Here is a 14132-nt window from a genome sequence, read left to right on the forward strand (position 1 = left end):
GGTGGGGAGTTGGAATGGAGGCGTTCCACCTAGGGCCCCAGGGTCCTTGGGACGAGGGAAAGTCCTGCAGGACCGAGCACCTAGCACCGTCTTCTAGGCAGAGGAGGAAGGACCCGCTGGGGGAGAGCCTTGGGAGGCAGGGGAAGCCGGTGCCAGAGCCAGGGCAGAAGACAGGGCCCTGGGCGTGGGGGGGCGGCGTGGGCGGGGCGTGCGGGGGCGGCTCGCGGCCTCCGGACGGCAGGGGGCGGCCTAGCCCGTGGCGGCGGCGGCCCTGGACCCAGGCTCCGCGTCTTTTGGGCGACAAGGCGACCTCAGACGGCGGGCCGCGTCGGCCGGGCATGGCGGCGTGGAGTCCGGCCGCGGCAGCGCCTCTGCTCCGCGGAACCCGTCGGGTGAGCGCGGGCGGGGACCGGGCTGCTCTCCCCTGGGCGGGAGCTGCGCTGGGACCGCGGGGCCGGCCGCGGCCGCGGAAGTGGTCCACCGAGGGAGGCGCGCTGGGCCCAGGGCCTGCCCTTCATTTCTCTTATTCACTCCCTCGTTGGTTCGTTCATTTAGTGGGCCCGGCTACGGGCACTGGGAGAAGTGTCAAGCCCGGCGCGTGCTGGGGGAGCTCCCGAACGGAGTGGGGGTTGAGGCCGAGGGGAATAGGTAGTCATAATACAGCGGGCACGGAAAAAGCAATGTTGATTTACTGAGCCGAAGACATGGGACTCATAGCCCGGAGTCGCGGCGTGCGTGCCGGGGACTGTTGGCTGGGTCAGGGCTCCGGAAAGTCCGCCTGGCTTCTGTGACCTCGACCCTCCCCAAATCCCATACTCTCGGGGTAGGAAGCCAGCAGAGGGCACTCACCACGCGCCCTGCTAATTTTCTCTCCGCCGTTTCTGATTCATTCTTTCCTCACTTCATCCACTTCTTTCGCTTTCCTCTCACATTCCTCCTTCTCTTGGACCTGCCTCCCCCAGGCATGAAGGACACTTCTGCTGGTGATTCTCAGAGTGGACAGTCGGCTTTCCGGGGATTTTGTCAGTAGATTACTGGTTTAAAGGCCGCTGCCTGCAGATCAGCTGAGATGAGGAAAAGGCTTCTCCCAAGGAGTCAGCAGTGCTAACCACCCTCACTCCTTAGTGATTGCCGCTTCTGCGTGCCACCTGGCTACCCTCTGCCTTTGCCCCCCAGGGCACTGTCTTCAGAGGAGGTCCCATTCCCCCCTGCCCCCCCAGTCTTACCCAGGCCCACAACTTAAGATTCTGTCCCTGTATACATCACTCAGACAGCCTCCCTCCAGATCTTTCTCCTGACCTGCATTTCAGTTGCCTGCTAGAATCAGGACTTCTTTGCAGGTGCCCAGTACATATGCCTTGAATCGTGTGGTTCTTCCCCTGCTCATTCATTCATTCACTCATTCATCCATAACCCAAGTCCTCCTGAGGGCCTGCCCTGGGTCAGCTCTAGAAGACTGCAGTAACAAGACAGACCTAGTCTTGGCCTCTAAGACCAATTGGTGAAAGAGTCAATGCACAGGGCATTTTAAAGGAGGCGCTCTGAGGTTCTATAACCCAGGACCCTGCTCTGGGCCGTCAGAAAAGGCCTGAGGTTGGGCAGGACTGAGGAGGAGAAGGGATATTACCTTCAGCACCAGCACTTGATGAACAGCGCTCCCTCCACCTGCCTTCCTCCTCCAGTCAGGGATGCCTGGTACTACTCCCTTTGTAATGATACCATTATCTGGGAATCTTTCCTGACTTACTTCAAAAGGCACTGGTAGTTTGGCACCAAGAAGCCTGTCTAACAAAGTCCAAAATCTTTGGCCTGACACTGAAGGCCTGCCATGCTCTATTTTCAGTCTCCCCTTTCAGCATGTGCTCAGCCCAGCCAAGGGGCTGCTGACATGTTTTTGTGCTCTTTCATCCATAAGAGTTGAGACACATTCCCATCAGGAGCACTGGGTCCTTAGGGTAGCCATTGGGGGAGGGGGGAGTGTTACTGTCAGTGGTAAATAATCTAAAAATGTTCTGACTTCAGGTCCTTTAATAGAATTCTGTTTCTTCTCCCAGTAAGAATTGCAAAGGGTAGCTGGCTTATTGAGCAGTAGATCACAGGGTTACACCCCACTGGAGAGAATGTAGAATGTTAATCAGGCTTAAAGGGTGGGTGGCATTTGGCCCCATCAGTACATGGTCAGTGGCATGCTGGCCTAAGCAGGGCATGCCTGAGCCAGGCTGCTGCCCGGCCTCTCCTGACTCTGCATCTTATTAAGGGATCCAACCTTGGCATATTACTTAGTGCTTCAGGTGCCTCACTTATTAAACCGTCATCATGTTAGTGTCTCACTGTCATGAGGAGTTAAACACTTGTTGATTTAAGTTGGGGCCCTTGTTATCTCTAGAGTCAAAGTGAGTTATTTACAACTCCACTCCCCCCTCAAAAGAAGTTTATTCTGCATCCTGGAGAGCTTAAATGGACATCAGACACCATGCAGTCCCCCTGACTTAGCTCAGGGCCCTGCCTTGCAGGGGAGGGCAGGGGGGGCCTGCACAGTGACTCTCCTCTGTTCTGTGGCAGCTTCCTCTTCTCCACTGTGCCCAGCGTATGTTTGCCTCGCAGACTGAGGGGGAGCTCAAAGTGACCCAAATTCTCAAAGAAAAATTTCCTCAAGCTACAGCTATCAAAGTCACTGACATTTCAGGTAAGGTTTTCTCTCATCTTTCCCACAGAGTTTGGTAAGATTTTACCCGCTGGAGGGGTAGAGGGCAGGAGGCTTGAATGGAACTCGCCATCAGTGGCTTCTCAATACATGTGGCTTTTAGACACATAGACCTTGGCCTCTCCCGCTGCAAGGGTGGAGGTGGGGATGCAGAAACATTGGCGGGGAGCTGCGAGGACTTGTGGTTGCAGGCTTGGCGCAGCTCAGATTTAGGTCTCTCTCAGTCACCCTGGGGCTCCGGTCCACAGCCTTTAATTTGACTTTGAGATGAGCCAGACTTTAATTTCCCCACATTCTTCTGACACCCTAGAATGCCAGAGCTAGAACAGACTCCAGGAAGACGAGCCCAGAGAGGTCTAAGAACCTGCCTAGCCCTTCACAGGGCATAGGTCGCAGAGCCAGAACCCAGGGCAGACTCTGTCCTGAGCCCAGTGACCAGCCCCAGACAGGCCCTGCCTTTCTCAGATGGCCGCTGGCACCTCAAAGTTCAGGCTGACAGTGAGTTAGGAGCAGGCTGGGATATCAACTTCTGCCCACACCAGACGGGGAAGATAAGGCCTTTATCTAGACACACATGTGGAAGAGCTGGCCAGGGGTGGCATCTCCCACACCCAGACCCAGTCTTTGTCACTCTGCATTGCTCGAGGGCTCACTGGCTTCTCTGGGAACATAACATTTACAAGGATAGGGAGAAAGTTTAGAAAGTAGTTTTACTCTGGACACCATAGGAAATTAACCCATCTAAAGATCTGTTGGAATGGTAGGTTGGGTGAGCCCTCTGCAGGGGTCCCAGGGCAATGCTGAGGTCTTTTTTTTAAAAAAATTTATTTATTTAATTTAATTTATTTTTGGCCGCGTTGGGTCTTCATTGCTGTGCGCGGGCTTTCTTTAGTTGTAGCGAGCGCAGGCTACTGTTCGTTGCAGTGGGCGGGCTTCTCATTGTGGTGGCTTCTCCTGTTGCGGAGCATGGGCTCTAGGCGCGTGGGCTTCAGTAGTTGTGGCTTGTGGGCTCTAGAGCGCAGGCTCAGTAGTTGTGGAGCACAGGCTTAGTTGCTCTGCAGCATGTGGGACCTTCCCGGACCAGGGCTCGAACCCGTGTTCCCTGCATTGGCGGGCGGATTCTTAACCACTGTGCCACCAGGGAAGTCCCAGTGCTGAGGTCTTGATGTCACCAGTCTTGTACCTGCCTCAGGCCCAGTTAGGGGAGAGCTGGAACTTGACCTCCAGTCTCACTCTGCCCAGCCCTGGGTAGAGTGCAGAAAGGGGATCAAGGCTAGGAACCTTGGTTTAGCCAAAGCTTAGCCTCCTAGAACCCATGAAAAAAACTTAACAAAGCCTATTGAGTTCTTTCTTGCCGCTTTGTGTCATGCTGGAGCAGCACATTTTATTATCATCAGTCATCAGCACTAGCTTTCCAGCCATGTGGAGACAAAGCTCGGGTTGGGGGTGGATGGGTCCACACAAGCTCTGCCTTGAGAGCATCCCCAGACAGCCACCCACTCCCTGCCGCAGCCCAGGGGGAAACCCTTAATGCTGCTTGTAGAGCAGGGGCGCTGGAGAGCCCAGCTCCATGACCAGCATGTTTTCACTGTTTATTGTAATGCTGTGTCCCTGTCTCTCACGCTTCCTTGTTCCTTTTATTTTGGATAGTATTGCACGTGGTTTTTGAATCACATTTTAGTGTGTTTTTGCATTTTTAAAAATACCAATTGCTAGTCCTTTGGGAGGTGGAGCACTGAAATTCAGTCCCTCCCACCTTCTTCCATGGCATTTGCTGGCTTAATAAAAGGAAATAGTAGGAAAACCTACATTTCCTAGGCTTTACATGTTTTGTGCCTTATCTTTCCTACCCCAAAAGCAAAATTCTGGGCAGTGCAAGTGCCTTACAAAAGGAAGAGCATGTTTTGGATTGAGGCAGCCTGCCAGGAGGAGGACATGGTCAGATTGTAAGCCATGATCCTCTAACAGTCTTAGCAACTTTCTACAGAATGATAACATTCAGACCTTCTTTGGATTGTGTGGTACTTACTTCAAGGACATAAGGAACTGTGGCTGCTGTAACTTAATAATTGAAACACTTTCAAATCACATTTATTTCAGGAGGCTGTGGGGCCATGTATGAAATTCAAATTGAATCAGAAGAATTTAAGGAGAAGAGAACTGTCCAACAGCACCAGATGGTAAATCAGGTCAGTAGAGGCCTTGCCACTGGTCTCCGCATCTGAAAGGGCCTGCAAGTGGGGATGGTATTGTACCACCAGTCCTAGGAAAGAATAATGCAATACCACAATCATGTGAACAGGACTCAGGATCTGAGAAAAACATAAACAAACTATCTGGGATTGGATTGTAGGCAGATATGAATTTTATTCAAAATTGAAAACAAGCCACCCAATAGTTATTTTGCATTTCCCTGTATAGTGCTACCGATGTTTACTGTGTACTGTTATTGTTGCATATTGAATAGTATTTGTAAACACAGGAGTACTAAAATATATATGTTTTTGTAGATTTGAATATTTTTTTAAGCCTCTTTTAGGACTACTAAAGTAGTCCTAAATTGGATAAATTGAAGGATGGCCTGATTGAGAATTGCTCCAGCTGCCCTGGACCCAGTGACAACAGCAGGGGTCCGGAACATCAGATTAAACCAGACTAAGGCCCAACGTATTCATTTTCTATGCTTATTTTACTTGGAATTTATTCCAGCCTTGACCCTTGGGCCTATGTCTATAAACTCACCCCGTTCAGCCAGTGTTTTTGACATCATTCTGGAAAGTTGCACTTTGTGAACTAGTTTAACTTGTAAAGCACAGCTCTGGTCATGGAAGTCGAGTCCAGGTGTTCCAGACTGCTCTTCCAGGCCTTTCCCCACCCTTCTTGGCCTAGAGTCTACCTCTGAGCCCTGCCCATTGGTCTCTCCATGCATCTGGACCTTTGTCCAGATCAGACCTCCTACCTGGGCTGCCCCTCCCTCACTCCTCTGCCAGGCTCAAATGCTGTCTTCCCACCTGCCTGGCAGGGAATGAATGCCCTCCACCGCCTGACTCCAGGCTTTTCTGGCTTGTGTCCTGGAAACTTAGGTCCCTGCCTCCATCCCTTGGCCCTGTGAGCCCTTTGTGGTCTGGTTTCTTGTTGGATCCATCTTTGGATTCCTCGTGGAGTCCACCTTCACTTGGATGTGGGCACATACAGCCCTAAGGCGTGCTGGTGGTCTGACTGGGCAATCTGGGGTGGAACAGCAACCACTTCTGTCCTCCAGAAGCACTTCTAGCCCCATGTGATCCCAGGGATTGGAGCCAAGGTAGAAGACAAGGCAGGGAAGACCCAACTGGCCCAGATCATCCCCAACTGGTAGGACTTTGTTATCAAAACTACTCAGGCTGCCTAGTGCAACTGGGCTCCTGGGGGTGCTGTTAAGTACAGCACATCCCCTGGCCTGAAGCCATGGTTACAGGGATGCAGGTTCTGGAGTTGGACTGCCCACATTTCAAATCTGGGCTCTGCTACTTTCTGCTGTGTGACCTTGAGCAAGTTACTTAATCTCCCTGTGCCTCAGTTTCCTAATCTGTAACAGGGAGAGTAATAGGATTTGCCTCAAAGGGCTCTTTTGAGGATTAGTGGTAAAGTCATGTAAAGCACTGAGAACAGTGTCTGACACATGCTAAGTCCTTCATAAATGTCAGCTGCTGTCACCATCATCATCACTGTTACCTATAAATGCTGTGAGGAACCTGCCACAAGTTCAGGGGGCAGCAGTTTTCCTCTGCTTGGGAGAATGTCACCTACATCATCTTGGGCTCAAGGTTTCCTTTGGGCCCCTACTGAACATGTACCTTCCCTGGCCCCGTCCTTGCTGGAGAACCTTGCTCGTTTGTCTGTCATTGCCCTGGAAGCAGACTATGCAGGCCAGGTCCAGGTCTGTTTTCTTTTTCTTTTCTTCTTTTTTTTTTTTTTGTAATTTTTATTTTATATGGGAGCATAGTTTATTAACAATGTTGTATTAGTTTTAGGTGTACAGCAGAGTGATTCACTTATACAACCCAGGTCTGTTTTCTTCACTGCTGTGTCCCCAACACCTAACAAAGGACCTGGTACATAAAACAGCTCAATCAGTGTTTGTTGAGAGTTTATAGAGAGTAAGGAGAGCTGGCCTGGGTTTTCTAATTGATTTACAGAGAAATTAAATGTTTAATGCCTGAAAGGCTTTCCACTTCAGAGAATTCACCTCCTGGCATTGGTGTACTTTTAACCTGGAGCAGCTACTGCCTGGGTTACCATAGCAGCCGCTTTGCTGGGCCAAGCACTGCTTGCCGTGGGGTGGGTGAGGCAGGAGGCAGTGGCAGAGGGCGTCACCGCCATATGCTTTGGGCCAGGCCCCAGTGATGGCAGGATGATGAGGATTCCTTCCCCATCCATCCTGCCCCTGCCCTGGGGAGCAGCCACACAGAGGAGAGCAAGCGCCGTGTTCCCTCTGTGTCGGGCGAGCTGGTCCATCCCAGCTCCGCACGTTACAGTGCGACTAGAGCTTCAGATTCCTCGTTGGTGAAGACCACGTGAGGTGCTGGCCACACGTGCCCGCCTTGTGCTGGCATGGGAAGGGCGTTTGGTAAATAGCAGTTGCCCTCTCCCTTTCTCTGCCCTCTTTCCTGTCTGTTGTCCATCATCCTCCCCAAAGGGTGCCTCTGCCCTTGCTCCCCTACTCAGAACCCTTCGCTGGGCACCCTGGTTGCCCATGGAACCCGTCCCACCCTCATCTGGGATTTCTGATCCTCTTTGTGGTCGGCCTCAGTCTCCCCTCCATGGGCCTGACTCAAAGCCAGGCTTTTCCTGGTGAATTGCAGCAGGTTCCCAGCCTTTCCTCGCCTGCTCTCCTGGGCCCTGTGCCTGCTGCACCTCCGGCCGTCCCGCTCCTGGGCTACCTCCTGCACAAACGGCCAGTGCGGTAGCAAATGCTTCTTCCTAACAGTACCCGCAGCAGCGCTGAGCTGGCTTGTGGTCTGGCAGCATCCATCACAGTCTGTGCTGAATCCATTTCTTGTGGGCTTGAGTTACTTTCCTTACCTTTTTTATCATTTTCCCATGCCTTTTTCATTTGTGTCCCCAGCACCCAGCATAATGCCATGGGCATAGTGGGTGCTGAAAAATGTTTACCTACTGTACATCTTATAAACTGTGGGACTTTGGCCAAGTCATTTCCCTACTAGGGCATCAGTTTCCTGACCTATTTAAAGTGACCCAAGTGATCTCTAAGGCCCTCTGTAGCTGTAAGATCCTGTGACCTGTGTTGGGGAGCCCTCTGAGGGCTGCAAGAGAGTGGGGAGAAGGCCCTGGAAGGGGAAGTGCACAGGGCTTAGGGATCAAAGCCTGGATGGTTTCTCTGTCCAGGGTCTTTCATGTGAAGCTGTGACTGGGCCCTCATCTAGCCACAGAGGCTTTAAGAATTGTGGCCGAGACACAGGGACAGCCTCTAGGGAACATTCCATGCCTGCAGAAAGCAGAGAGCATGTGGCTCAGGGCGCTGTGTTTCCCTCTCGCAGCAGTGACATGAGGCTTTTTCCAGGGGCATTTCTGCTTATCTGCAGAGCTGAGGGGCTTATTTGTGAATATGGAGATGGTGGGGCAGCTCATTGGCTCCCAACACAACCACAGCTCCTGGCATCAGGGGTGGCCAGGATGTCAGGATTCCCTGGGTTCAGGTTCTATCTCACTTGCTGTTACTCACGTGCTGACTTTGGACAAGGGATAAACTCTATTTCTTTTTTTTATCAAAGATGGAGATAGGACTAGATTATCTCTAAGGATCCTTCTGACTCAATAAACTTGACCGCATGTGTTAGTATTCTCTTTGTTGTAAGTGGCAGAGACAAAGTTAAAACGAGCATTAGCAAACAAAGGTAATTAATTGGCCCATGTAATGAAATTATCTAGATTCAGGGTCTTAAGTTCATCTGCTTGTTCTTTCATATTCTCTTTTTCTGAGCTTCCAGTTTCTGTATGTTGGCCTCATTTTCTCCTACTGGAGATGGGCTTTCTCTTCTTGGTGGGGAACAGGACTCCAAGTTGCCTCCAAGTGACAATATTCCAGTATGCAGGCATACCTCAGGGATATTGCAGGCTTGGTTCCAGACCATGAGGATAAATCAAGCACATGAATGTTTTTGGTTTCCCAGTGTATATAAAAGTTATGCTTACACTATATTGTATCTATCAAGTGTGCAGTAGCATTATGTCTAAAAAAAAAAACTATATATCTTAATTTTAAAATACTTTGCTAAAAAATTCTAATCATCATCTGATAATACAGGGATGCCACAAACCTTTAGTTTGTGAAAAAACACAATATCTGCAAAATATAGTAAAGCAAAGTGCAATAAGACAGGGTATATCTGTGGTGACCAAGAGAGAAGGCTTTACACTGAAAAATCCCAGGGAAGACTCTGATTGGCCCAGTTTGAGTCATGTGCCTCCCCTGGACCAGTCAGGCTGGTCCAGGGGCACATAGCTACCTCAGTACAGGTCAACTGGTAGTCCCACCAGCAGTACACAATTAAAGTGGAAAGGGAGAAGGGAGATTGCTGGATAGACTGGAAAAAAATGTCTACCCCACTGTGATGTCTTGGGCCTAGTATAAAAGAACTTAGACTCTCATGCCTCATTCAGGTCCTGTAGTGTGTCTCCTGGTACTGCAAGAGCTAAATATCTATTTGATTGTGGTTGCCCATTTACACTTGGGCCCTGACATCATTTGTAACCTTAAACAAATCTCGTAATTTACAATTTTATTTTCTGATTTAGAGTAAAATTGGGGAATTGGTGCTGATTAGTGTGGTTTTATCTTTTTATTTAAAAAAAAATTTTTTTACATGAAGGTATATATTTTCTTTTATTCAAGTAATTTTTTAAAATTTTGGCTGTGCTACTCAGCTTGTGGACTCTCAGTTCCCCAACCAGGGATTGAACCCAGGCCTCTGCAGTGAAAGCGTGGAATCCTAACCACTAGACCACCAGGGGACTCCCAGTGTGGTTTTAAAGAACAGCTGTTCTTTGCTCAAAATAGCAAAACACAAAAAACAGCCTGAAAGTTCTTCATTAGGGGACAGGCTAAAAAGTTACGATACATATAATGGAATGCTATGCTGATACAAAAAAGAATGAGGGCATGCTTTGTGCCTGATGTGGAAAGATCCCCAGTGTTAGGGGAAAAGAGAGTGCAGAACTGTGTTTGAAATACTATCATTTGTGTTTTAAAAAGTTATTGGCATGGAATATATATTAATATTAGTTTGAATATGCATTTTTAAATCCTTGCAAAGATGCACATGAAAATACCAACAGTTCTCTATTTGGTTTGGAGGTGGAAACTGGGGGACAGGTGTGGGAGGGAGACTTTACTGCATGCCTTTTATGCCTTTTGATTTTTGAGCCAGCTTAAATACTGATTCCAAAAATAAAAAGGAAACATTGTTAAAGAAAGTGTGTGCAAAGTTTCCTACAGAGATAGAGCTATATAAAAATACTCCCATAGAGACTTATTGTAATCAGTGTCAAATACAAAACAATGATGATGCTCTTCTGCTTCCTTAGGCACTAAAAGAAGAAATCAAAGGTATGCACGGACTGCGGATATTTACCTCTGTCCCCAAACACTGACCACGCCTTGGCTGCGTAGATGTTGCTGCTGAAACCTTGGATGTATCTTATTGCCACCATTCTTTCCTAGGCATATGACAAAAAATTTATCTATTTTGTTCATGGACATTTCCCTATTGTAATTATAGAAGAATATGATATCTATTTAGATGTTAATTAAAGGCAACAGACAACTAAAAATTTTTTCATTACAAAAATATTTATTTAATCCTGCTCTGTGCTAGGCAACATTCTTCTTTTTTTTTTTTAATATTTATTTATTTATTTGTGCTGGGTCTTAGTTGCAGCACAGGGGCTCCTTAGTTGTAGCTCACCTGCTCCTTAGTTGCACCACGTGGGCACCTTAGTTGCAGCTTGAGGGCTCCTTAGTTGTGGCATGCGAACTCTTAGTTGTGGTATGCATGTGGGATCTAGTTCCCCAACCAGGGATTGAACCCAGGCCCCCTGCATTGGGAGCGAGAAGTCTTATCCGCTGCGCCACCAGGGAAGTCCTGGCAACATTCTTAATATGGGGATAATGTAATTAATAAGAAGCAGACCAAGAAAGACTATATGAAATTTTTGAACAGTCATGAGTAATGCTTTTAGTCCCTTTGCTTCAGAAGCATGTCCTTTTGTTCAAAGTGGTCTTGTCTTTGAACAGTTCTGTCCTGATGCTAGAGGCAGAATGGGGTGCCAGCTTCCTTGTCTTGTCAAGAAACTTTGTTTCTCCTCCTCTGTGAAACTGCTCAGGTCCCTTAATTTTACCAAAAAGAAAAGGAAAGACCCTTTGGTTTTGCTCTTCCCTTAGTTCACCACTCTGTTTCCCTTTCCTTCCAAACTTCTTACAAGAATGATCTTGGACCCTCAAGTTTCTTACTTCCTGGAGTGAACTCTGAGGAGTGTGGGCTGCCTGGATCAGGGTCTTCTTCACGTTTGAAGATCCCCCACCCTTTGCATCTTGGTGGGAGGTTGAGCCCGCCTCCAGTGTCAGAAGCTAAAAAGGCTTGCTTTCCTAGCTCCTTGGCAAACACGGCACAGGCAGATGATCTAGACTCAGCCAGATGGATCTGCCTTGAACTTTGCGTTGGGAGCAAGTGACGCTGAGAAGCGGGGCAGTGGCGTGTCCATTTTGGCAGCTGTGGCAGCAATGTCCAGTGTTCTGGGAGGTGTCGGTGTTATAGGCCGCTGTCTCTGGAGTCCATGGTGGTAGTCACTGTGTCTGCAATATGATCTGGGCTCTGGCCAGTTTTCCTCTTCCGGCCCATTTTCAGAAGCTGCTTCATCAATGTTCCCAGAAATTCTATGATTATCCCCATATCCTTTCACTGAATTCTTTTCTGCTCACATCGGCCTGGTCAGTATCTGTTGCTTACAACCGAGAGCTCTGATGGGTTCACCCGCCCCTCACAGTGTGGCTCCTGCCCTCCTGCTCCCATCTCTCCACTGGACAGCTTTATGAGAAATCACATCCACTGCCTCTCTCAGTCCTCCACATGACCTGTCGCCATAGCGATTGCAGGTTGACCATCCACTCCTTCCTCAAACGCCTCCTTTGTGTTTCATGGAACTGACCACCAGAGAAATCACTGGTCACTATCAGTTCTTAAGATCCCTCTTACCTCCCTAAGAAATAAAAGTATGTAGGTAAAACAACCTTAAGCCCCAGAGCTTTGGAGCAGCACAAATTTTAAATATTCTGTTCACATACAGTGCCCTCATTTTTTGGTTTAAAATTATTCTCTAACCCCACAGTCTGGGGGAGGGATTGGTGTCCTGCCAAGGCAGAACTGCCTTTTACATGGAATAGATTCACTAAGTTGTATCAGATTTGAAAAGACAGGATAAAACAACTCCTGAGGGCCCAGGGCACCTCCAAAAGACCTAGACACCCCACAGGACAGCTTTTAGGTGGTATAGTGAGGGAACACCCAAGTCCCAGAGGCAAGAAGAAGGCAGTGGTCAGTGAGAATAGAAAGACCACAGAATTAGATACATGTTGATTACTTGTGTGGAGCGTAAGTGTCCTCCTCCTGAGGGTGGGCTGGACGTAGTGATCTGCTTCTAAAGAACAGATTAAAGTGGAAGTGACTGCAGCTTCAGACACTAGGTCATAAAGGGCACTGTGGCTTCCTCCTTGCTCTCTTGGATTGCTTGCTCTGGGGGAAGGTAGCTGCCATGTTGTGAGGACACTCAAGCAGCCTGTGGAGAGGTCCATGTGGTGAGGAGCCAAGGTCTCTTACCAACAGCCAATGAAGTAGGCCTGCCAGCAGCCCATAGAGAACTGAGCCTTCTACCAAGACAAGAGCCATTCATCTTGGAAGTGGATCCTTCCAAGTCTGTCACAGCCAAGCCTTCAGAAAACTGTAGCCCCAGCTGACACCTTGACTGCAAACAGCTGGAACCACTCAGCTAGGCTACTCCTCAATTCCTGACCAATAGAAACTGTGAGATAATAAATGTTTGTTGTTTCCAGCCATGGAATTCCGGGGTGAATGTTTATGCAGCAATAGATAACTGATACACTTGTGCATTACTAGGAGGACACTGGGGATTACACATATTGAAGGAAGGGTTGAACAGCCAAACCTCAGAAAGGACAGGGTTACAGCTAAATGTCAGGAACAGGAACACCACCGCCACTGGGGCTCCTTGCCTCTCCTGTCTGCTTCTCTCTGCAGATCAGCTTTATTGTCTCCTACTGTAAATCAGCGTCCACCACATGCTGCCAGTATACAACCGACTCTACTGCCAGTAGCTCTTAATTTTTATATCTTAATGTGCAGATCATGAGAAAGACAGACTGTCCTTCCAACTTCCACTTCAAAGGATGCCAGGGAGGGCCTTTGATCAGCCTGTCATGAATCAGGAGCCACCTGGAGTCCGGGAGTCACAGTACACTGCAGCCTCTCTCTGGACTCGGGTTTGGAGTGGAGGGAGGAACAACTGCCAAAAGAAGTAGGGGTTCTATTCTCCAAAGCAGAGACTGGGGACGAAACAACAGGAATTCTCAACTGGAGGAAAAGGTGAGTGGGAGAACAGGAAGAAAAGACCTCATAGGAGTGTGGAGACACTAGAGAAACTGGGACTCTTGCCTCTGCTTCATCACACCCCCACCCCAGAGGACTCTTCAGACCCAGTGAAATGTGTCAGTCCTACCACCTCACATGTCTGCTCCTAAATATGGCAAGAACTTTTTAATGTACCCCCCCGCCCCCCGTCAAACACACACACATACACAGTTGTTCTTACCCACAAATTAGAAGGCAAGTTGGGAGAGGAATGACTGGGTTTCTTTTTTAGTTGACTGAATAAGAAGAAATTGTTTCATGTTAGCAGCCACAGTATATACATTGCATCTGATACAGCCAACTCCTAGAGTTTAAGTGCTACTTACGGAAACTGCTGAATTAACCTGAGACATTTTCTGAGTCAAGGGTCCTTTTGAAGACAGTGTGCAGTTTTCCAGTGGAAAATCCAAAGTGTCCTAGGGTAGGTGATTGCTAGCTAGGCAAGTCAACCTAAGTAAGAGACACTGCCGGGTCCCAGGCCTGTTTTGTTCCATGGGTTCCTGTGGTGCCCCTCTCACCCCTGATTAGAGCACCCAACTAGCAGTTGTGGGACAAGCTGGCCTGCAACCTGGGAGGGGATTAGGGCCACAAAGCCCCACCCAGACAATGGCAGTGGCAGGGGATCAATAGATTCAGTTTCCTTTCATGGGAATCCAAACTGGAAAGGGTAAATGACCAAAGGACAGATAATGGTTGGTGGAAAGCTCTGGGAAAACAAATCTGGT

At 48.7% G+C, this 14132-nt stretch overlaps 1 protein-coding gene across 1 annotated transcript; it reads left to right on the plus strand.

The window, feature by feature from the left end:
• The first annotated feature begins 253 nt into the window (after window positions 1-253).
• On the plus strand, window positions 254-10537 carry BOLA3 (bolA family member 3). Its single transcript, XM_060169630.1, has 4 exons — window positions 254-392; window positions 2563-2686; window positions 4805-4893; window positions 10292-10537. The coding sequence occupies exons 1-4, from the start codon at window positions 339-341 to the stop codon at window positions 10355-10357; spliced, it is 333 nt and encodes a 110-aa protein (XP_060025613.1). The 5' UTR covers window positions 254-338; the 3' UTR covers window positions 10358-10537.
• The last annotated feature ends 3595 nt before the right edge of the window (window positions 10538-14132 follow it).

Source organism: Lagenorhynchus albirostris, chromosome 13 (assembly GCF_949774975.1).
Source record: "Lagenorhynchus albirostris chromosome 13, mLagAlb1.1, whole genome shotgun sequence".
In the NCBI taxonomy this organism is placed as follows: Eukaryota; Metazoa; Chordata; class Mammalia; order Artiodactyla; family Delphinidae; genus Lagenorhynchus; species Lagenorhynchus albirostris.